Raw genomic sequence first — 24,071 nt, forward strand, 5'->3', positions numbered from 1 at the left:
AGATGGATGCCATAACCTGAGATGGCAGTTTCTGGTTCTGTTTTGAAGATACATACATCCCACCCCACAGCTGGGGTCTCCATGGAAATCAGACATCATATATCACCTCTACAGAAAACCCTCCACTGGCTTCTCATAGCTTGGAGAATAAAATCTGGACTCTTGACCCTAGCCCACAAGGTTCTGCAGAATCTGTTCCCTGCTTGCCTCTCTACCTCCTCCCCTCCCACTCTCTCACTCGTTCCAGTCCAGACATACTACCTCCAAACACTAAGAACACTCTTTCCTCAGGGCCTTTGCATGTGCTATTCACTTTGCCTGGAATGCTTTTATCCTGGCTCTTCCTACAAGGGATTTCTTCAGTTCCAGCATCATACACCTTGAGCCCCCAACCTAAAGTAGGCCTCCTGGTCGGTCCCTGTCCCTTCCCATTCTCATTCTTTCCATGGCATTTATTTACCCCCAGACACATCATTTATGTGCTTGTTTACTCTCATCCCTCCTTTACTCTCATCCCCATGCCTAGAATATAAGCTCCATGGGGCAGGGGTTTCTTGTTTATTTTTTTCACTGTTGTATCCCCTGCACAGGGCCCAGTACACAGTACATGTTCAATAAAGCTTTACTGGGCGAATCAGAGACAATATAGTCAGATGGTTAGGTGTGCAGGATTTGGAGGCAATGAAATTTCCAATCGTAGCTCTGCCATTTTGTGGCTGTATGATCTTGGGCAAACTCCTTAACCTCTCAACTTCAGATTCCTGCTCTAGAAAAGTGATTGCACACGCTACACAGATCTGCTGCAGTGTATAAATGCAATCATGTTTACTGAGTAACTCCATTTTGCTGGGCTCTGGGCTGCATACTCTCTACTTGCATCAGGGAGGGTTCGTGAGCACAGTGCCTGGCATGTGGGAAGCCCTCAGTATCCAGGAGTCGTGATGATGGAGATGGATGTGTGGCTGGGCCACTGGGTGAGGGAGCCTCATGGCCTGTGAGTCGCTGGTGCTTCTGTCCTTGCTGCCTCCCACCCTGTCTGCCCAGATCCATCCCCCTCCCTCCTGCTCTGTTTCTATTTCTGTCTTCCTCTCCTCCTCCCCAGGCCTCAGGGGGCCCCTGGCTGGCAAGAAGCCTTCCTCCTCCTTCTCCAGGATAGGGAAGCAGTTTCCACTGCAGGCCTCCCCCTCCCCAAGGGCTGGGGCATCCCACCCGACCATTAACCTACGTTCCTTCCCCAGCCACAGCCCTCAGCCTCACCTGGGAAACTCCTCTCCCCACACCATCCTTTGTGTTCCCAGCAGATTCCTGCACCTAGGATCCCTCAGATTCCAGACCCCGGCCAATGAGCATTTTCCCTCATCCCCTCCCCAAGGCTGACTTTGGGTATCTATGCTCAGCTAAGGTCTTTGGGGCCATTCCTTAGCTTCCAGACAGACACCAGAGGCAATACAGTGCAGCAGTGAAGGACAGACAGAGGGGAACCTGCCAGCTCCCCTATTTCATTTGGGGGCCTTGGGCAAGTGACTTTCATTTCTCCTTGATTCAGATTCCTGTTAAATGGGACCAAACATACCTACTTCAGTTAGCTGACCCACCTCAGAGGAGCTGTGCTGAGCACAATGTGGAATGGACGTCCAACAGCTATTCAGCACAATTCTGTGGTTAGGAATACAGAATCAGAAGTAAGGCTGCCTGCCTTTTTAAATCCCAATTTTGCTACTTTCTGTGCGGGTTCGGTGACCTTGGGCAAGAGTCTTAACTTTCCTGGGCCTCAATTTCCTCATCTGCAAAACGGGATAACAGCACTGATATCTAGGATTTAGAGGGTTAAATGAGGGCTTGGCACATAGTAGGCACTCACTAAATGTTAGCTAGTATTATTTTTATTATTCCCCACCTCTAAGTCTCTCAGGGAACAGGAAACTATCCTGGAGTCTCCTTGGTCCCAACTAGCCATCCCTCCTTCAGTCTCACTTGAGTCCTCATGCTGTAATCCAGGTCACACACACACACACACACACACACACACACACACAGACACACAGACACACACACACATCAGCAAGCGGCCTCAGACACAGAAAAAAGTTTAATTCTGCTGCGGCGGAGGGTCCCGGCTCCGGCAGGGAGGGGAATTTGGTTTTGGACTTTGTTCATGTGGGGATTTATTTGGGAAAAGAGGAAGGAATAGGGGAGAGTCTGGTCCTTCCAGTGGGACCTGCCCGGGAGAATGTGTAGGGGGAAGAGGTAATCAGGAGAGATAGGGAAACGACTGGACAAGAAATGGGAGGGCGGAGGGAGAAGAGATGACGGGACAGAGAAAGGGGACACAAATAGGGAAGGACAGACACGAGACAGACACGTAAGACAAAGACGACAGGGGGCAGGACAGAGACGAAGGGAACAGAGAAAGGGGGACCCCAAGCCAGACCCGACGGGACCAGGGAGGTGAGTGAGGTGGTGGTGGGGGCTTTGGAGGCCGCCGCGGGACAGAATAGGATCTAGTCCAGCCAGATACAAGAAATGGGCCCCTCGCCCCTGCTCTGGGTCCCGGGCGGGGGGAGGGGGCTCGTGTCTCAGTGCTGCAGTGTCGGGGGGGCCCTGCCCCTCCCCGCGCTTCGCTGTGTAAGGCACCGGCTCCAGCGAGGTCCGCGAGCGCGCGGGGGGAGGGGCAGGAGGGGGGCGAGGAGTCCGTGGAGAAGGGGGGCCCGGCTGCCCGCCCTCTAAACCCCTGGGCCCGGGGGTGTGACCAAGAGCGGCAGACGAGGGAGCCCCGCCCCCCCGGGGACGAGAAGGGCGAGTCTCCGCCTCTAGTCCGACAACTAGGCGCCGCGCTTTCTCCCGGAGTCCGGCCCCAGCGTCCGGGCGGCTGGGCGTTTGTCCGCGGCACCCAGGCGCCCCGGCGCCCGCCCGTCGCTCACACGGTACTCTCCAGCATCCACTCGGTGCTGGTAAAGGCCAGGCGTGCCCTGGCGGAGCCCAGCCCCAGGTCTCCGTCCTCCCCGGCCGCGCCCCCTCCGGCCCCGTCCAGGTGCGGTGTGGACCGGTGGCGCTTTGTCCGCCGGGCGCGGCGCGGGTAACTGTGGCTCTGGAAGAGCGCCCCGTAGTCCCCGTCGAACGAATAGCGCTGCTGCGGCCTCGGCCGAGCCGGGGCTCCCCCAGGAACCAGAGCTAGAGTGGGAGGCGCTGAAGCTGGCGGCCCCAGGGCCCCGGAACGGCTCCTCCGAGGGCCCGCCGCGGCCCGAGACTCCTCCCCTGAGGTTTCCTCAGACGGCAGCAAGCACAGCGAGGTGGCCGAGCCGCCCAGGGAGCGTCCAAGCACGGTCTCTGGCTCCGCGGAAGCCGTCTCGGCCGCGGTGGCCTTGGCCTCGACCGCCACGGCAGCAGCAGCTGGGGACGCCACCTCGCGCAGCGCCTCGTAACGGTCTTGCGCCGGCGGGGGCGGGGCCTGCGATGCGCCTGCGCCTGCGCCGTTGGTCTGCGAGCAAACGTGGCTGACTCTCGGCGGCGACCTAGAGGTCCCCTTGACGCGGCGGCCGTCTCCGTCGCCGTAGACCTTATAGCGGATCATGAGCAGAACGATAAAGACGAGGACCGATGCGACGATGACGCCCCCGATGGCGATGATCATGGTACCACCCAAGAAGTGGGCCCTCAGTGGGCGGCAGGGCGCGGGATCCCCCGCGGTGGTAAACTGCACACAGCCCACCACTCGCGTGGCGGGCAGTGCCGTGGCCCCATCGTCGTAGACAGCCAGCACGCACAGGTCGTAGGCGCGGCCCGCTGCCAGATCATTCACCAGGAAGGTCTGGCTGGTGGATGGGATCATCCTGCAGGACAGGAGGGCATCAGCACTGGGTTAGCATCACTTCGTTTTCATGCCCCACCCGTGGTGACCAGTGGGGACCATGTGTCCCTACTGATATTTCACCATGGGGACCAAACCATGTGTCCCTACTGGTATTTCACCATCTGTGGGACAGTAGCAGCCATTCAAGCGACAAATTCCCATCCTGTCAGGACCCCTGCTGTGGGCCACGGCCCTCCTCTGCGTGCCCTGCCCTCAGACCCACTCCTTGGGTGTCTTGTCACCTATTAGGTAATATTTGCCATTCCTGTTCCCTCATCTGCATATCCTGACACACACATACCCCCCCCCCCCCCGCAAGGGAGGGGGTGCTACAGCTTTTAAGGCCTGCCCTCAAGGAACACACCTCCTGGCAGTGTCTCACTTTCATTGGGACAACCGCCATTTAAGGTCTACATATTTCCACCCTTTAAGGACCCCCCATACAACAGGCCATGTCTCAGTTTCCTGTATGTCCCATCCTCACTCAAGCGGACGCTCAGGTCAGCTCACCCACTCTGTCTTACTTCAATTGGGACAATGGATGCTCTTCCAGTTTCTCTTTTCTACGTATTCCCATCCTTTCTGGGGAAACTGATAGAGGCCACGGCCCTCACCTGCATGTCCCACCTCTGGGTAGATACATCAAGCTGTATCTGTCTTCCGGGACAACTACCAAACCCTTCAAGTACCTATTCCCACCCACTAAGGGGCCATCTATAAGCCACTCCCCTTTTGATGACCAGTGGCTTCCAAGCCACATTCCCAAGGCCTCCTAGGGATGGTTTCCCTACTGTGCTTAGGGCCATGTCCACTCTGCATGTCCTGCGATCAGTCACTCTGTGTGCACACTCTGCCCCATACCACCAGAGGTCATGAAATCATGCCCCCTGCCCAGATAAATTGCATCCATAATTGGGTCAAATGTAACCAAGCAACATTCCCCTTTCTTGCTATCGGCCCCTGCCCTCCAATGAGGATCATTGTAAAGGAACCATTATGCTGACAAAGTCTTGGAGCCCGTGTTTGAGTCTCTCTGCCACTTGCTAGCTCTGTGAACTTAGGCAAGTTTCTTAAATCCTCTGTGCCTTGCTTCCCCAGAATGACCTGGGAAGACGACCTGGAGACATGTGCCACCCCCGAGCACCTATCATCATAAAGATAGTGTGATGTGTGAATGAGTTAACACACCTAATGCCTGGCACCCAATAATTTCATCATGATTAGTTCACATCCCACCCTGTGTTGGCCAGTAACCCTTGCTGTGGCTCACACTTTACTGCCAACTGCACTCTTCCCCATCTGTAAGACCATTCCCACTAGGCCTTGACCCTCTTCTATTGGGCACGTCCCTTCTGGACTGTTGGCCACATCCGGGCTGTTGGCTAAGCCAGGACTGCCACGTCCACATGAATTTGCATGCCTGGGACTCAATCTCACAAGCCTTCCTCACCTCCAAAACTCTTAGTGGGTCCCCAGAGATAAGGACTGGGGCCTCCTCTGCCTGGGACCAGGAGCCCTGCCTCCTGAGCCCTGCTGCAGGAGCCCTGTCTCCTGAGAGAGGCCACGCCCCCATCTCCATGGGCCTCTTTGGGAAACTTCACATTCCCTCCAACCAGGCCAGCTCTGGTCCTGAAGCCCACCTTAGCTCTGTTACCACCAAGGACCACCCTTCAATCAGAAGATTTCAAATAAGCCCCCCCCCCAAAAGGCCTACCCACATTTCCGGTGGACCCCCCTTCTTGCCATTTCACACACTGTCCCCAACCCATCCAACCTCGGACCCCTAGCTGTATGTCTTCCTCATCCTCTCCTTTCCCCTTCTCAAGAGGCTTGGATTCCTCTTGCTCCTTTTCCCAAAGTAGCCAGTTGCTAGGGGCTCCCCACTTTTCAAGGACAGAGGCTGGCTCCTTAAGAAAGCTTCAGCTGGTGTGTCTCTAATTGGCTGCAAGACCTGAGCAGGCAGCAGATCAGGTTTCTGGTTGGTCGTCACCTCCGCCCATGGCAGCAGTGAGGAGGTTAACCCCTACAGCACCAGAGCGCAGGCATCTGCAATGGGGGACAGGGGACTGGAACTGTGGCCTTAAGGGGAAAGGAAGAGACCGGGGGTTTGCTGCCCTGCTGGGGACAGAGGGCCACCAACATCTGCGTGCATGCACTGTCTGAGGATCCCCACCACCCCACCACACAGTGGCCAAGGGTTAAATAATGAAAGGGGAAACAGAGAGGTGGAGAGTCACAGAAACCAAGAGTCATTTACAGAAATGTATTCTCCTTCTCCCTTAATCCCTGCGTGGCAAACAGCAGGTGCTCACTAAATGTGTGTTCAATGTCAAAAGGGCAAGATTAGCAGTTAGAAGGGTAAGGCCTGGAATCCTGGCTCTGCCACTTTCCTCTGTGACCTTGAGCAAGTGATTTCCTCCCACTGAGTCTCAGTTTCCCTATCTATAAAATGGGAGGGGGGATCATCACTGCTTCACAGCAGAGCTGGAAAGATCGAATGAGGTGGCGCAGGGCCTAGCGCAGAGCAAGGGCTCAGTGCCTTAGAAGAGCAGGAGGGAGTGAGGGTACAGGCAGACAGTGGCAAAAGCAAGAGAATCACAGAGATGATGGGAGAAAATAGCCTTTTAATGTCTGTCTATACTGAACAGATTTGTCTACACCAGAACAAGGGCTTCTAGCCTAGTGGATGGTGGAAATAACTTATGGGTGTTTATAAAATGGGAGGGGGTATCATCACCACTTTGCAACAAAGTGGGGAAGATCAAAGGATCATTTATATATTTTTCTCATACTTTTCCTTTTCTGTTCTGTAATGCAGCCAGTGGGTTGATACAGTAACACTGGTATGTAATCTGTAAACATAAATGTAACTATACATATGTAAGTGTGCGAATATATTTCATGTTCCGAAATGTTTAACTGACAAGGTGAATGACCAGACACCTTTGGCAGCAGTGATACAGACCAGGAACCCCAGAGAGTAGGGATTGTGCTGGGCATATTTATGTCTGGCTCATGTGGGGTCTTAACGAAGATTTACTAAATGCCTGAAAAGCAGAAAGAGATCATGAGACAGAAGTAGAGAGAGGAGGGGACAGGGCAAATGAGAACCCAAGACAACTCTGCACAGCCATCTAGAGAACCGCGGCTGAGCAAGGCCAAGGGGGTGCGCAGATGAGAGGGAGGGCCCCGGGAGTTAGTGGGCTGGGTGTCCTGGGACTGCAGCACCCACCTGTAGACAAGGGAGTCATCCACGGAGCTGTTGTACTGGACCTGGTACATGCGGATTCCGGGCACGGGCCTCTGGGCCGGCCAGCGGATGAGCACCGAGTTTGAGGTCAGCTCCGCCGCCACGAGCCGGCGCTCAGCAGCGGACTCATTGGCACCAGGGCGGCCGGGTGTTGCGATGTCGGAGGAGCCAGGCTCGGTGAGGGGCGGCGGGGCGGCTGGCGGGGGCGCCATCAGAGGCAGGGGCACCACGCACACCTCCACGGGTGCCGTGGCTTCCCCGGCGGCGTTGGAGGCGATGCAGGTGAAGGTGCCGCTGTCCCGTAAGGTGGTGATGGTTACATCCAGGGTCCCGTCCCCCCGCACCCGGGTCCGGCTTGAGTTCCCCAGCAGCCGCCCGTCGGGCGCGACCCAGTGCACCACGGGCTCGGGGTCCCCTACGGCGCGGCACCGCAGGCTGACCGCCTGGCCCTCCACCACCAGGGCCCGGCCCCCCGCCTGCCGTGTGATGAGCGGCGGTTCGCACAGGAACTCCTCCTCTGGGATGGACCAGAAGTAGCGGTCGGTGAGGTGCTCGGGGGTGGCACATGTCTCCAGGTCGTCTTCCCGGGTCAGCCGCCGCAGCCAGAGCAGCTCGCAGTTGCAGTGCAGCGGGTTGCCGCCAAAGCTGACCGTGAGCGGCGTGGGCGGCTTCGGCCCCGCGCCCTGTGAACGCAGGAAGAGGCCATCGGGGGGCAGTTTATGGAGGCGGTTGGAGGTCATGTCCAGGCGAACCAGTTTGTGCAGCTGCACGAAGGTCCCTTCAGCGATGTGGTCGATGAGATTGTGGTCCAGCGTAAGGGTGTTCAGGTTCACCATCTGGCCCACAGCCTCCCACGGCAGGGCCTCTAGGTTGTTGTAGGACAGATCCAGGTCCTCCACGGTGGAGAGGAAGGCATCGAATGCGGCAGACTCCACCCGGCGGATCTGGTTGTTGCCAAGGATCAGGTGGCGGAGGTTGCCCAGGCCGCGGAGCTGGTCGCCGCGCACTTCGGCCAGGCGGTTGCTGTCCAGGTGCAGGGCGCGGAGCGCGCGGAGGTCGGCGAAGGCGCCGGCGGCCACCTGGCCGATGGTGTTGCGGGACAGGGTGAGGTGCACCAGACTGGTCATGTTGGCGAAGTCCCTGCGGCGGACGGCCGCGATGAAGTTGTCCGTGAGCCGCAGCTCCACCACGCGCCGGTCGATGGCCGGCGGCACGAAGAGCAGGCCGGTCTTGGCGCACAGCATGGTCAGCGTGGGCGCCACGTTCTGGCAGATGCAGCGGCCGGGGCAGGGCTGACCACGGGATGCCCCAGCCCAGAGCAGCAGCAGAAAGGGCAGGGCAGCAGGCGGTGGCGAGAGGAGCGCCGAGGCGAAGGGGCCCGGAGCCATGGTGCAGGGGGAAGGCGGGAGCAGTGGGGCGTGAGACCTGCGAGGGAAGGAGACGGGGGTTGTTACGCAGGCGCAGGGCTTGACCACCAGCCCGGCCGCCCACCGTGTCCCTCCCTTCCCGACACCTGCGGCAGAACAGTGGCAGGACTGCTCAACAGCGGCCATGCGTTTCATCCTTAACAGACAATATTTCCACACTGGTTGTTAAATTTCACTACCCCACCCCTGAGTGTCCCAATCCCAACTCTGACTCTCCTCCAGAAGGCCCAGACTTCTCATGATTTCCCAACCAGAGGGGTGACACCTGCCTAAGCCTGGGCCTTCCAGTACCCACTTAATATTCGGAAAACTCATGGCTGACTAGGGGTCATGAATTTCAAAGCCACAGCCCCTGGGTTCAAATTCCAGCTCTGACACTTACTAGCTGTGTGACCTCGGGCAAGTGTCTGAACCTCTCTGAATCTCGGTTTCTTCATCTGTAAAATGGAGATAAGAACAGGCCTTACCTCTGTGAGGATTAAATGGGTTAATGAGCATTATGTACTTAGAACCACGCCTGGCCCACGAAATCTGTTCAACTCATGTTGGTGATTATTATCACCATGACCACGGAGTGCCCGCTATGTACCAGGCGTAGAAGTGTGCACTGTCATTAAAAGTAAGCACTCTGAAATCACACAGACTCAGACTTCAAGTCCTGGCTCCCCCACTTGTTCGCTCGGTGACCCCAAATGAATGTTTCCCCTAACCTAGGCCATAATTTCCTGATTTGCAAAATGAGATGATGATCATACCATCTTCCCTGGGTTGTTGCAAGGGTTCTGTGAGCTCATTCAGTGGGAGCCACTGAGCACCGGATCTGCCGTACAGTAAATATTCAGTGAATGCTAAGGGTAACCTCCCCCCAAACCCCCCCCCCCCCTTGGGAGTAGCAGAGGGAATCTGAAGGTAGGAGGGGCTGAGAAAAACACATGTCTTCCGGCTCAGCCTTCGGAAGTCCTTCTCTGAGCCAGGTTTCATCCTGGGCCCTGGTGAGCTCCCAGGCAGCAGGCAGGCTTTCATGCTCACATCAGCGGGCACTTACAAGGCCCCATACGTGCCCACACTCACACACACTCTCACACACTCACGCTATGCCTCTGCTCCAGGCAAAACCTCCCGGCAGGGATTTCCCTGCGGTGCCTGCAGCCCACGACGTGTCAGCTCCCATCACAACACGGGGTGGGTGGGGGGTGAAGAGGAAAGGATGGGAAGGGGGCGTCCCTGAAACTGCTTTCACCCCACCCTGCACCCGGTCCCTGCCTGCCCACCTCCCAGGAATCTGCAGTTTGGGGCTGCGGCCTGCTGTGGCCCTAGGTCTTCCGGGCTGTGGGGAGGGGGACCAAGACAGTCGGAGAGAGAGAGAGAGGTGAAGAGACAGGGAGACAAGTGGGGGGGGGGGGTGTGGACTGGCAAGAAGAGAGAGAGAGAGAAAGGGGCAAAAAGAGAACTTGAGGTGTGCCTGGCAGGCGGAGCAATGACTCTAGATCTTAGCGTGGTGAGTTCGAGCCCCACATTGTGCCAGGAGCTTACATAGATAAATGAGGAAATAAGCAAGTAAGTAAATAAATAAAAGGAAAGGAAACAAGAAAGAATCTGAAAGAAAGGTACAGAGGCAAGGAGCCAGCCTGAAGCCAAGAGAGACTGAAGAACAGAGAAGAAGACACAGAGAAGGGCATTAAGATCAAAAGATGAAGAGGGGAGAGTGAGCCAGAAGAGGCAGGAGGCGATCTGAAGACACTATAGTGAGAGACCAAGAGGGAGGCAGAAAGAGACAGAGACGGAGAGCCAGTGCCTGGGCTGTACAGAGGACGAGGGGCAGAGTTGGGGCATCCCACCAAGTCTCTGAGCGCCCCCCATTAATTGGTCTTGCGCTCTGCGCCCGGGAGACTGATTGGTCTCAGATAGAAAACCCTGGCCTGTCAGGCAGAGCTCCCGAGTTCGGAGGCCCGGCTCTGCATCTGCTCGGCTGTGGGTCTCTAAGGCTCAGAGCCCCAGTCTGTGAAGCACAAGTACACAGTTTTGCCCCCCACAGCTGGGGTGGGACTCAAGTGAAAGGAATAATAACAGCAATGGAAATAGCTAATGTTTATTGAGAGGCAGTGTGGCATCGCAAGGAAGAACCGGGACCTGGCTGCTGCGGCTCATACCCCAGGCCCCAGCTGCGTGACTTTAATCGAGTGACTTCCTCTCTTTGTGCCTCAGTGTGCTCATCTGCAAAATGGGGGATAATGGTATCAGCTACCTCATGGGGTTATTTTAAGTATTCAGAGATAATACAGTGTAACATGTTTAGGACAGTTCCTGACAGAGTAAACCCTGTATAAATATTAGCAGCCATCATCATCATCATCATCATCATTATTATTATTATTACTATTACTAGTTATTACTAAATATTTTTACTATTATTACTAAATATTATTACTATTACTAATAATAATTATTGACATATCATTTTTCTCGGACTCTCTCTCAGCCACCAGCAGGTCAGATGACCGGATCTTCCCACACGCACACACGCACACACACAAATGGTAAACCATGTCCATGCCACTCTCCAAATACAAGGGATCACTTCATGTTGTGAAACTCTCTGTGCCCTTTTCCCATATCACCAGGAGACTTCCCTGTCCCCACCAACTCACCCATCCAGAGAGGGGATGCCTCCAGGCCTAAAACCCCCACCTACCACCCATGTCCGGGCTCTACCATGCGCCCTGACCCAAACACGATGCTCCTGACCTTGTTGTCACCCTCACCCCCACCCCTTGGACACTGCTGTACCCTGTCCTGAAATCCATACCAGGCAGGGCTTCAGGCCTCCAGCTGGCTCAGAGCAGGCCCAATCACTCCGCATCTCTCTCCCCAGCCTGGAGGACCCCACTCACCTCTCTGCAGGGAGTCAGGGCCTGGGCCGGTACCTGCAAAGGAACAAAATGACCCTATTAGCATCCTTCAGGCTCCTCTCTGAAGACCTGCCTCAGAGACCATCCCAGCCAAGGAAGTCTCTGGGAGGATCATTCTCTCTGCCCTCCTGCTGCAGACTCTACATGATCTCAGACGGACCCAGCAAGTCATTTCTGGAATCCAGGGAGTCTGGGCCTCAGTACTGTTCACCCTCCAAACCCAGGAGTCCAGGACTTTAACCCTTTGTCCTCTGTGGGCTCACCAGGCCAGAGAACCCAGCCCCCTCTTCCCTCAAGACCTGGCGCCTGCAACCCCAGTCTCTTCCTTCTTCAAACTCCAGAGTCTAGGTTTCTTCCTTTCTCAAGATCCAGGAATCCGGCCTCCCAAGCACCTTCTCTTGTAGATCCAGGATTTCAGGCTCCCAGCATGTTCCAGAGTTCACATCCCAGTCCCCCAACTTTGTAGGAAAGAACCAGAGGCCCCCATCCTCGCCATCATACCACTGCCATACTAACATGTGCAGACACGCCAAAACCCACATGGACCCACAGTCCAAGTCTCCACATCTGGATTTCCAGGAACACACCAGCCAGATGTGTGCCCCCACTCTCTGTGGGCTCTTGGGCCGGCATGAGGACACACTTGGGTCTTTGGACACCCCCCTCCACGAGGGACCCCAGCATACCACAGGTCACACCACACAGGCTCCAGTCTCACTGGGCCAAGAAGTGAGGTCAGCCTCGTGCCAGGGAGACAAGCACGTGCATGCAGATTGCCCTGCACTTATGAACGGATACACCCCCAATCCCCAAAGACCAACACTGACACATAAATGGACTCACAGCAAGACACACACCCTCAAGGTGGACACACCCGCACACAAGCACGTATGTACAGCACTGACTTTCCTTTGCACATTCATACATACCCACAGACACACACAGCAGAGAAGCCCGTGTGCCCCCTTGCAGACAACCAGATCCATGCTTCTATAACAGACACACACGTGCATGCTCGCCAACACACAGGGGCCCATACATACAACATATACTCACTTGCACATACAGGTGACACACAGGTGCAGGCTCTTAAATGCCCAGATACACTCCTACATACTCACTCAACTTCACATATCCCCAAGGTGCATGGTCCCAAAACTGCTCCATCCCCACCGCCAGATGCACAAACGCACACACCAGCAGATACACACCTCACACACATACACAGAACTACAAGCACACACAGGCAACACAAAAACTGACTCAAACAAGCCCACCGGCACAAAAAGATCCACCTTGCACACACATTCTGAGATGTTCACTCATGACAGACACATGCTCACACAACAGCCCTGGGAGGGATTTTACACACTTCCAAAATGCACATAAAATACTGAACCACAGCGGCATAGTCAACAGATAGGCATACATTCACACACACAGTCATGAACACGCATCCCTCCCAGCCCTGAGGTACCCCCACCCCACCTACATCCCAGCCCAAAGAAATCCTAACATCCTTCCCTCCCAGCACATCCCGCCCACCCCCAACCAAGGCACCAGCCAGGGCCTGAGGTCAGAGTTCAGCAGGTGGAGTCTCAAAGGGTTGGGGGGCTGAGTCCTAGAGCTCCGCTGCAAGGCAATCCTCCCTCCAGCCGCCCAAAGATCCCCCGGCCTGGCCATCTGTATGCCGGCAACTCAGGCCCTATCTGCGGAGATCTGGGGGGTGGGGGGATTGGGGTGGGGTGGGTGGAGAAGGGCCGGGTCTGTGCCCCTCCCCTCCGGCCCATCTGTCCATCCCTCGGCCTCTCATCCCTCCATCTGTCCACCTACCGGCCGCCCATCCCCCCCCCCCCACCTCCCAGGCACCGGGAAGGGGAAGACATGGCCGTCTCCCCCAAGGACCGCCGAGGACCCCCCAGTTGACATGGACCGAGGGAGCGGCAAACTCCCCTCCCCCAAACCCACACAGAGGCCTGGACCCACAAGGAGCGAGCCCGAGCCCCAGCCCCTAGCCGGGAACCTGAGGTGGACGCACAGACACACACCCTCAGAGACATGCAACCCGCACACACACACACACACACACACACACACACACACACACACCACAAATGGACACTCAAACGGGCACACCCGGCTACACAAACCCTAGGATGGACATCCAACCTGGACCCAAACACCCAACGCGGCCAGCCCCGCGCACACTCGCTGGGGGGGGGGGGGCACCCACACCTGGGCACACAACCCACGCACACACACCTGCACACAGCCCCTCCGATGGGCGCGCGACAGCCCCCCAGACACACAGCCGGAGGGGCAGCCGCTCAGGGGGACACACGCGCGCGGCCGGACACAGCACCTCGGCTCGACACCCCGCACACACCCGGATGGCCACACAAGCAGGGCGCCGCACACGCCGGCGCCGGGCACACACAGGGCCGCGCGAGCGCACGCCGGGCCCGCCGCAGCGCCGCGGACACACACTCACGCTCGCACGCTCACACCCGCGCTCCCACCGGCGCCCACGCCCGCCGCCTCCCGGGCCGCTGCGGGCCGTGCTCACCCAGCCCGGGGGGGCCCCGGGCCCGGCCCCGCCGCCGCCGCCTCGCTCCGCGCCATGGTGGGGGGAGGGCCGGGGGAGGGGGCGCGGTGCCGCGGGGCCGCCTCCCTCCCGCCTCCCGCCCTCCCTCCCGAGCCGCCGCCGAGCTCCGCCCTCCGCGCCGCCAGCCGCCAGAGCCCCGCCGCCACCACCGCCGCAAGGGGGGAGGGGGCGCCGACCGGAGGGGCGGGCGGGGCGGCCGCACCGCCCAGACCCCCGCCCGGGGGCGCGCCGCAGACCCCTCTCCACTGCGGAGCCACCGGCCCGCCCCCGACCCCTCCCCAGCCCCACCTCCAGCCCTGCCGGCTTCCCCCGAGACCCCCCCCAGACCACGCCCCAACTGGCGTGGGGACTCGGATCTTGCAGCCGAGACCTGGGATCCTGTCCCAATACCCAGGGGAACCTCAGACCATGCCTTACCTCCTCTGAGGATCCAAATCATGTTCTACAGCCACCCAGGACCACAAACCATGTCCTACTCTCCTTGGTGACCTCAGACTCTGCCCCATACTTCAGTGGGGACCCCAGGCCATATCCCAGCACCCAAGGGGGATCCAGGCACCCCCCCGCAGGGACCCTAAATCACACTATAACATTCAGGTAGACCCCAGACCATGCCCCAGCTTCCAGAGAGGACCCAAACCATATTTCAACATCCAGGGAGATACCAGATCATGTCTTACTTCCTTTGGGGACCCAAACCATGTCCTTCTGCATCTTGGGGGCCCCCCAGCCATGTCCTTCCACCCTCTAGGACCACAAACCATTCCCTGACCCCCCAGTAGGGACTCCAGACCATGTCCAGTTTCTAGGGGGACCCCAAGATGTCTCTTCTTCCCCCTACCTTTCCTCACTACCTCCCATCAGACCCCAGATCATCCTACCCTCTAAAGACTCCCTTGGTTTCCAGAACCCCTGACTTGCGCCAGATTCATTACCTGTCCCTGTAACTTTCATGGATCCCAGGATTCTTTGCTCCTTCCTTGGTTAGACTCCTTTCTTGCCCAACTCCTACCCAATAGCTGACCTCCCAGTCCCTCCCCCAAATCCCACTGAGTATCTCAGGCCACTCCCCACCTTCTTCTGAGATACTCAGAAACCAACAAGGCCTCCCCTCCAAATCCGTCTTACTGCAGACCCCCAGCTCCCTGGCAGCTCAAACCCTTCCCATTTTGGATCCCACTGTATCAAGGTCCTCTGTCAAACCCCTTCCCTAAATTCTTCCTAGTCACATCATTATCACTTGTAGCTGCCCTGTCCCCCAGATCAAGGGCACCTCTGCAAAACCTCCCCTTTAGTGAACCCTGACCCCACTCACCACCATTAGATGCCCCCTGGGGACACCCATGATCCTCCCCACCAGTCTCCCGATTCCAACATCATCACCGTTATCACCACCTCCAGCCAGGCACCCCCACCCCCACCCTGGTTCCTGATGCTCCCTGATGGGGTGTGGAGGTCCTGGGCTGGGAAGATGGAGAGAGAGAATAGCTAACAACCACAAAAGTGGACAAAAATCCAGTGCTACTGTGTGCCAGGAATGGTTCCTACATGACTCCATTGACTCCTCCCAGGTGCCAGATGAGGAGGTCCCATCACACCCCTATTTTACAGATGAGGAAAATTTAACCACAGAGAGGTTAGGTAATTCACCTCAGGTCACACAGGTAACAAGTGGCAGGAGGTGAAAGGAAAAGAAGGCCATGGCCGGCCTGGGATGGAGAGCCGTGGAAAAGGGAGATCCACGGAGATGGGGAAACAAAGAGCTTGAGCCCAAGTATCTCTGGCCCTACCCACCTGTTGACCTCATCCTTTGCCACTCTCGTTTCCTAGCCCCCCACAATGGCCTTCCTACTCCTGCAACACACCAGCTCAGTCCAGCCCCTGGGGTCTTTGCACTCTTTCCCCTTCCTTTTCATTCAAGTCTTAATTCAAATGTAATCTCTTCAGAGAGTCCTTCCTTCCCCATCCCCAGTTTCCCCCTCCACCCCCGCCAATTGTCCAGCTGTCTGTCACTTACTCTGAAATCCGTAAAAAAGAAGATGGGTTGATGGATGGGGAGGTGATAAAGTAATAAAACGTTAATTGTAGAATCTAGGTGGTGGGTCTATGAGGGTTCGCTGTAAAATTATTTCAATTTTGCTGCATGTTGGAAATATATCCTAATATATATTTCCTAATACATAGTCACCAAATACAGGTGAGCAGGGGGAGTCTTCTAGAGACTAAAGAGGCAACAAAAGGTCCCACTATTTCTAACCCATCATCTCATTTTATCCCCTACCTAGCATTTATCATGCTTGTTAGTGTTTGTCTCTTTACTGTTTACTTATTTGTTTGTTTCTTGCTTGTTGTCTAGTCATTGAAATAAAAGCCTCCTGAGAGGAGAGGCACAGGCACCAATTCTCTCCAGTGTCCAGAACCACGAAGGACACCCAGTGGGTGCTCAGCAAACACGTGTTCTTGGTAGCCTCTCAGGAGAGGGCCAAGGAGCTAGGCCCACCCCAGACTCACCGCAGGAGCCACATTCAGCAATACATAATGTCCCAGCCTGGGGTCACTAGAAGGGAAGAGGGAAACCCCCAGCGACTGGAGGCTGTGAGTTGGCCTGAAAAAGACGGCAACAGGTGGAAGTTTCCTCCAGCCTTAATTCCTGCCCCAGTCATTTTAATAGAGACCGGCAACCATTCTCATACTTCCACAATTACGCCCCGCCCCCAAGCCTAGTTACACACTCACACACACCCCCTCACATCCCCAATCCCACCCCCACTCCCCTCTAAGGCTCTGCCCAAAGCAAACCGCTCCCTCCCCCTTTCTGACATCAGGTTGCCCTCCGGCCCAGGTCCTACCCTCTTAGCCCCAACACTGCCCCCTGCACCTTAAACTCCACCCCAAAAGCTTCTTTCAATCCAGGCACCACTTGCCTAATTTAGATCCTCCATTCTCAGTTCCGCCCTAAATCCTGTTTCTTCCTCTCTAACATAAGCCCTACTTTCCTTTAAGGTTAGCAGGGAGAAGCGCCCCCAGGGAAACCCTAGAGCCTGGATTCAAAAATTAGGGAGCCTGGATCTGTGAAGCCTAGGTGAAAGCAGGTGGAAAGAGGAGGTAGTCCCTCGTTCGTTCTGGGAGGACCCTTGAAGGAGTGGCCCCCAACCTGGAGCCACGCCCCATTGTGCTGACTCTCCATTGGATAGTGTATTCCGCTCTGCCTCTCTGATTGGTCCCCCCTCAATCCCTTTAGCCAAACCTCCTCTGTATTGGGCAATCCCCAGAGTCACCCTCTCTGATTGGTCCTTGTGTTCCAAATTCCCTGCTCCTGATTGGGCAACTCCTCGTACATGCCTCTTCCTGATTGGATTGTTTGCAATCATGAGCCTGGAGGCTGACAGAAGTTCAACTACGTGGGAAGGGAGAGAGAGAGAGGGGAGGGGAAGGAAGAGGAAGGGATGAATCCCTAAATTCCCTGCGGAAGAGAGGGAGTGACCCTTGACCACCAGATGGCCTTGAGTTAAAGTTCTAACTGTGCAAACCCCTTAGCAGTGGGGTTTCAGGCAACAATTTTGGCTTCTGTGCCTCAGTTTATCCATCTGTAAATTGGGGATAACTATGATACCATTCTCATGGGATTTTGTAAGGATTAAATGAGTTAACAGAACAGAAGTACTTGGCACATAGGAAGCCCTTAATCAAAGAGCTAACTATTATCATTAATTTGATCATGTAAGTTCACGACCCTGAACAAGTCCTTTTGCCTTCTTGACCTCTTAACTGAACGACCTCTCCCATCCCCAGCCCTCTTCTTCTTCCATCTCTAGCCATAAGAGACTGAGGCTGTGATCACAGCGAGAAGTAGAGCTGTTCCTGGCAGCGATGGGCTGGGGAGGGCACCAGGACAGGTGTTAGAAAGAAACTGAAATCCCTCCCCCCAAATACTGGCGTGGGGGAGGAGAGGGCGTGTTCGCGCGATTTCTTTCTGCAAAGGACTTGTCCTGACAGGGGACGCGAGGGTAAAGGGATGGGCAGAGCCGGGTGGTGAGAGGATGGGTGTGTTCTGGCTGGAAGGGTTGGGGAGGGTTTGGAGCTGGGCTTGTGGACCCATCCCCAGGAATGACAGGGATGGGGGAGGGGCAGCCCAGGCCCAAGGTCATTGTGTCATTGTTACCATGGCAACGAACACCTCTCTACAGGGAACCTGAAAAGGGGTGGTGGGGGGAGGGAGCTCCCAGGTCCCTGCATCTGGGGACAGAGAAAGGACCAGAGACCAGGAGGAGAAGCACAGAGAAAAGAGTGATTTATCTCTGTGAAGACCTGCCCATCTCAGAATTCTCAGAGCCTGGTACACTGTGGGTGCTCAATAAATGTCCCTCAGAGACAAAGACGAAGGGTCCAAGAGACTCAAAAGCCCAGACATGCCACATGAAAGAAAAAAGAATCTCCCAACTGGGGCGGGTAAGGGGTCCTTTCCCTGACCTTCAACTTCATACCCCTCAGGGGTCCACTGAGAGCCCTAGATCCTCTCACCTTCCCTAGCCTTGGGCCCTCAGGCCTCCCTAACCCCACAAACCACCCACCACAGCAACTCCCTGAAGCAATTATGTCTGATCCTTCAACAACTTTTCTGCCTTTAAATTCTTCCAGCCTGGGGGCACCTGGGTGGCTCAGTGGGTTAAAGCCTCTGCCTTCGGCTCAGGACATGATCTCAGGGTCCTGGGATCAGAGCCCCACATTGGGCTCTCAGCTAAGCGGGGAGTCCGCTTCCTCCTCTCTCTCTCTCTCTGCCTACTTGTGATCTCTGTCTGTCAAATAAATAAATAAAATCTTTAAATTCTTCCAGCCTGGGGGCTGTCTGCTAGCTCCTAGAGCTGTGGTGAGAAGTAGGGAGGAGGGGAACAGGCACTCCGCCTCCTTCACTCTCAGGAACCCAGGAGGCCATATGCCCCTAGAAAGGCCCCCTCCTGCTTTCAGAGTTTTTCCAATTCTTCCTGGAAACCCCTCCCCCACCCTCCCTCAGCCCGCCAACTCCTCCCCAGAAAAACCTACAGGCCTCTTCCTTTCATGCCAAGAAACAGGTATCCCTCCCGCCCCTTTTGTTCTGGGACTCAGCGGGCATCTACTTGGTCTGCCTGCCCTCTGCTGGCCGAGCGCCGGTACTGCAGGGACCCTCCGCTAGCTCTCCCAAGGAGAAACAGAAACAGAACTGAGATCTCTTGAATTCCTGCATTTTAATTTCCTTAGGGTCTCAGACGTTCAGGTCCTAGGGGGTCCCAGTCCCCAGTTTCTTCAGAGACTCCGACATCAGGAATCCAGTTCCCCAGCTCAGAGGTCAACGAAAGAATGACAACTTCTCTTGGAGCCAGGCCTCGGTGAGGTCATCAGTGGTGCGAATTTCAAACACCTGGGCAGGGAGAGTTCTCCGCATTAAGACCCACTCAGGAAGTGAAGTAGTGAGCCCTCTGGCCCCTTCCCCCGCTCAGAACAGGAGCCCAGACCCTCCCTAGCCTCGGCCTCCCTAGCCCTGGGGAGCCTCAGCCCCAGGCCCAGACCTTTGTGAGCTCTGCCGTCTGCACCAGTCTGTTTTTACTCCCTGCATACATCATCTGCTGTTCAGGCTTGCAGCCTGCGTGCAAAAGAACAGAAAAGAGCGTAACTGGGGGACCCCGCTTATCACTAAGGCCCTAGTTATGTCCTGCAGGCCCTGAAGTTTTTCAAGGGTCCTGGGAGCTGTTCTAAGGTGGTCTCTTTAAGCCATACTCAGGGTTTGGGGGCTGGTTGGGGGAGGGGCTTGGTATGCTGAGAGTCCCAGGAGATGGCAGGAGTTTCTAAGTAAAAGGGAGAGGTTAACTGGCTCGCACACCTTGGGACTGAGGACAGGTGGGCTCTTAAGGAATCTGAGCCCCCACCCCACCCCAGCACCCATGCGCCACACATGCTGCACACTCACACAGTCACCAGTCACACACACCTGCACCCACGGACACGCTCTTGCACACCCCAAGCACAGAATCTAGGACCCTCTTGTGGGGACAGGGAGAGCCGTGCCTCACCCACAGGACTGGAGAAGATGAAGCACAACGGGTAGGACACTCGGCCATCCTCATGCACGTACTTGTAGCTGTAAACCACAAACCTACACCAGCCAAAGGGAAATCAAATTCAGTACTTCCGCCTGGAGCCCAGACCCAATGCCCATTACCGGAGTCCACAGTCTTGAAATCTTGCCTAAGTCTGAGAACCTAGGGCTAACAAATGAAACCGCAGGATACAGGTCGTGAACACTAAAGGATGAAAAATACTCATTGTATTTGCTTGTTTGATTCACAATAACCCCCTGACATAAATGCTCTTGTTATCCCCATACTACAGATGGGAAAACCAAGGCCCAGAGTCACTTAACTGGGGTTCTGTGGATACAGGAAAGATTTGAGCCCAGGGAATTCGTGCCGGAGTGTAAAGGCTCAAGCACTACGTGGGACCATCCAGAGCTCTAGACTTCTGAGATGAAGGCCAGCTCCATCATTTGCCAAGCCCAGGGCAAAATGGAAATGTAGGGCCTGCTGTTCAAAAGGCAGGAGAAAAGCTGTTCCCTTTGCTCCGCAGTCTCTCTCCAGACTGGTCACGGGCTCTTTAAATTTACTACTTCAAGTCAGGCTCTCTTGGGCATGGGGACACTCACAGGGGAAGAACAGCCGCTGGCTCCCTTGTAGACAGACCCTGGAAATTATCATGCAGGCGGTGTGTGCCAACCCTGACTCTGACTCTGACCCTCCCCCATCCGCGCACTCAGGCCCCCTGCCTGGGACAGAGGGTAGCAGTGCTCCCTGAGCAGGGCAGAGACTAGGGGAGAACCTGACCGACCAGGGCTGATGGAGGAACCACGTGTGCGCGGAAGGCGGCTCCAAGCCCCCAGCACATGCTCCACTTGTCCCACCAGACTTTACATAAAACACAAACTCAAAGATAAAACTATAAAAAATTTCCAGATGGCAGGCAGCCGCAGAGCACTAAGCCCCGTCTGTGTTTGAGACTCCCTTCTGTGCATGGGGCTCAGCATGACCGCACTTGTCAGACACCTGGGGAGCCAGTCCTGGCTGGGATGGAGAGCCTGAGATAGAGGGTCAAAATCCTGGTGCACCCCAAATTCACCCCAGTGGAGATGTAAAATCTAAACATGACTAGGGCTTCACAGGAGTGTCGAAGACCTTCTTTGTACTAGTTTAGGAGGCTTCACACAGGATTCTCCCCAATCATTAAAGGTCAAACAACTCCCCCACTTCCCAAAGTATTCTCAGGCATTGAAAAAGGAAAATTTCATTTTTTGTTTAATGAAGTGCAATCACGAGACCAAAACCTGACAATGTTTGTACAGGAAAAAAAAAAAGAGAGAGAGAGAGAGAGAGCAAGCTCTAATATCACATGACTACCAGTGTAAAATTCTGCAATAAAATATTAGTATACAAACAAAAAATCCTAGGGTGTGAATTCGTGGCCTTGAACCGAGACCAGAGCCCGTGATTAATACTGGAATCCAAGGGGTCCCTCAGTCTGTTCCTTCGTCATCACCCCCACCCCTCCCCGGCCTGATCCTCCCCTCACTACTCCCAAGATACCTGGGCTGTCTCTCTGGCAACTCTGATTTTAGTTCCTCTGGAGAAATGTTCTGGGGGTGAGGGGGGAGAAAAAGAAAAGACCGTCATTAAGTAAGCTCGACCTATGTGCCTAGGCACTGGTCTAAGAAACACACATAGATCAACTCACTGACTTCTCCCACAATTCTGTGCAGTAGCTTCTCCTCTTGGCCCCACTTTACAGGTGAGCAAACTGAGGCCCAGGGTGGTTAAAACGCCGGTCCAAGGTTGTGGAGAGCGAGCCGCAGGATTCAGATTTGAATCTGGGTTCAAATCGTAACCATTTTGCTACACTGTCTTTCAGAGGACCTGAGAGGGCCCAGCTCCTAGTCGATCCCCCCCACTGCCCCGTCAAACAGCCTCAGCCTCCATGGGCCACCCCCTCAAATCTTTACCACAACACTATGAAGTAAGCCTTATTAGCATCCCCGTGTGACTGATAAAGACAGCGAGGCAAGAAAAGGGGAGGTCTATCCTTTTATGCAGGATTTCCACTAGCTTTTTGTTGATTTATCTGGAAACTTTCATTTACATGCCAATAAAATATCATCATCGTTGTCATCACCATTATCATTTTATTGAGCATATTCTATGTGCCAGGCCCACTTCTAAGCCCATGACAAGGATTAAAGCACTGAATCATAGACCCTAAGAGGTAGGTACAGGTATCCCCATTTCACAGATGAGGAAAGAGACCCATATAGGTGGAGTCACAACTGAGCTGGAATTTGACCTCCAGTCCTTTCTAGCCCCCAAAGTCAGGCTCTTAGCATCAGCTCCAGCCCCCTGCTTCTCCCAGTGCCACCCTGCCCTTCTCGGTGGCCCCATCCATCCCAGACCCTCACCTGAAATTCTTCCTCGAGCACGACCATCTGCCGGTCCTTGTCCACCTTCACTGAGGAGGGATGGCATATGGGGGTTAGTCGCCCCTTCCATCCAGTGGGGACACTAGCCAGACTTCCTTGTTTGTCCCCACCCCCTCCGCAAACCTTCCAGGGGACGAGATGACACTCACTGATTATGGCTGCATTGTCTGTCTCTTTTCTGAAGCGAAATTTTCTCAGCTTTTCCTTTAGTTCAGGGTCCACCTCGCACACCACCAGGGAATCCGACTGCCAGAGAAGCCCAGGGAGAGCTTAAGCCCCCCACCCCACCCCGTCCCCTTCCCTAAACCTCAGTTTCTCCAACTACTAATGAAGAGGTAGGCCTGACGGCTCGTAGGACGCCCCGGGTACAATTAGGGAAAGGGTGCTTCCTACAGGTCAGTGGCGCACCTTACCAGTGCACGCATTTGGGGAGCAGGGAAGAGGCTGGGCTCCAGCCCTCTAGGCAGGTGCCCTCAGGGAACACTTGAGGATCTGCTTGCTCCGGGCTAAACCCGGAGCCAGCATCTCTCTTCCCCCAGCCAGGCTCCCTTTGCTGCAATGGGGTCACCCTCCCAGCCTCTGACTAGCCCCCAAGCTCACCTTCACCCAGGCACTCTCCCAACCCCAGCCCCACCCCAGCCCCCAACCCTTCCCATACACCCCTCAGCCCCCTAACCATGACTTTTCTGTCCACAGGCCTCTTCTTTTCTCAGTTCCGCTGTCTTCTAGAGGTAGGGACCAGGGCTGCAGGGGGCGGGCTGTGGGGCAGGGGAAAGGTTTCATCCAACACCACATCCTGTTTATGCCCATTCTGGGACAACTGTCTCAGAGGGCTCCTCCCCTTCCTTCCTTCCCCTCATCTGCCAGGACCTCCCAGGCTTTGCAATCACCCAGACCCGGGTTCAAATGCTGCCTTGCTGTGTGACCCTAGCTAGGTAGCTTCACCCCTCTGATTCAGGATTCCTGTAAAGATAAAACAGCCTTACATACCTCCTGGCATGGTGGACATGCTCAATACACAGTAGATAAGAAAGAGCTCTGGAGCGCCTGGGTGGCTCAATGGGTTAGGGCCTCTGCCTTCGGCTCGGGTCATGATCTCAAGTTCCTGGGATCAGCCATGGCGGGCTCTCTGCTCGGCGGGGGGCCTGCTTCCTCCTCTCTCTCTCTGCCTGCCTCTCTGCTTACTTGTGATCTCTGTCTGTCAAATAAATAAATAAAAATTTTTAAAAAAGAGAGAGAGAGAGAGCTCTTTAGCTCCTCCCCTCCTCCAGGAAGTTCTCCTGGATCGTCCCCACTCTGGAATATTTTAATTCCAGAGTAGAAAAAGGGGAGCTTAGGGATGTTTGCTAGCCAAACTGCCTCCCACCATGTTGATGGGGATATCAAGACTCCACTCCATTATCCCAGGTAATGCTGGATTTTTTCCTGCACTTATTCAGCTTCAGGGGCCTAATAATGGGCCCTACAACAATGGTGTCCAATTGTGTCAGACCAGCACCTCCTTTTTTATTAAGTGCATTTTGTGTTGCCCCATTTCCC

General features: G+C 55.4%; 2 protein-coding genes across 14 annotated transcripts; both read right to left on the reverse strand.

The window, feature by feature from the left end:
• Positions 1-1,481: 1,481 nt before the first annotated feature.
• LRFN1 (leucine rich repeat and fibronectin type III domain containing 1) lies at positions 1,482-23,606 on the reverse strand. Of its 12 annotated transcripts, none has more exons than XM_045988500.1 (5): positions 23,523-23,606; positions 11,334-11,451; positions 8,910-8,964; positions 7,083-8,525; positions 1,482-3,830 (listed from the first exon to the last, which is right to left on the reverse strand). In XM_045988500.1, exons 4-5 carry the CDS (start codon positions 8,486-8,488, stop codon positions 2,918-2,920), a joined length of 2,319 nt encoding a protein of 772 aa, XP_045844456.1. In that variant the 5' UTR covers positions 8,489-8,525; positions 8,910-8,964; positions 11,334-11,451; positions 23,523-23,606; the 3' UTR covers positions 1,482-2,917. The 12 variants fall into 12 exon arrangements, with proteins under 12 accessions (XP_045844456.1, XP_045844457.1, XP_045844466.1 ...); XM_045988501.1 differs by having other exon boundaries at positions 11,419-11,451; positions 23,523-23,602; XM_045988510.1 differs by lacking the exon at positions 23,523-23,606 and adding an exon at positions 16,553-16,611 and having other exon boundaries at positions 11,419-11,451.
• Positions 19,232-23,658, reverse strand: GMFG (glia maturation factor gamma). Of its 2 annotated transcripts, XM_045988513.1 has the most exons (8): positions 23,523-23,653; positions 23,209-23,290; positions 22,682-22,778; positions 22,512-22,561; positions 21,649-21,698; positions 20,086-20,168; positions 19,585-19,658; positions 19,232-19,436 (listed from the first exon to the last, which is right to left on the reverse strand). In XM_045988513.1, exons 2-8 carry the CDS (start codon positions 23,209-23,211, stop codon positions 19,365-19,367), a joined length of 429 nt encoding a protein of 142 aa, XP_045844469.1. In that variant the 5' UTR covers positions 23,212-23,290; positions 23,523-23,653; the 3' UTR covers positions 19,232-19,364. The 2 variants fall into 2 exon arrangements, with proteins under 2 accessions (XP_045844469.1, XP_045844470.1); XM_045988514.1 differs by lacking the exon at positions 23,209-23,290 and having other exon boundaries at positions 23,523-23,658.
• Positions 23,659-24,071: the final 413 nt, after the last annotated feature.

Source organism: Meles meles, chromosome 19 (assembly GCF_922984935.1).
Source record: "Meles meles chromosome 19, mMelMel3.1 paternal haplotype, whole genome shotgun sequence".
Taxonomy (NCBI): Eukaryota; Metazoa; Chordata; class Mammalia; order Carnivora; family Mustelidae; genus Meles; species Meles meles.

Bases quoted from the DNA above. Each gene is read 5' to 3' on its own strand.
- GMFG (XM_045988513.1), bottom strand. The intron at 21,699-22,511 runs GTGAGGGTCTGG...CCTCACCCCCAG, and splicing joins TGCTCGAGGAAGAATTTCAG to AACATTTCTCCAGAGGAACT. The intron at 19,437-19,584 runs GTCTGGGCCTGG...CTCCCTGCCCAG, and splicing joins AGACGGCAGAGCTCACAAAG to GTGTTTGAAATTCGCACCAC.
- LRFN1 (XM_045988500.1), bottom strand. From the start codon at position 8,488: ATGGCTCCGGGCCCCTTCGCCTCGGCGCTCCTCTCGCCACCGCCTGCT. The intron at 3,831-7,082 runs GTGGGTGCTGCA...CCTGTCCTGCAG, and splicing joins GATGACTCCCTTGTCTACAG to GATGATCCCATCCACCAGCC.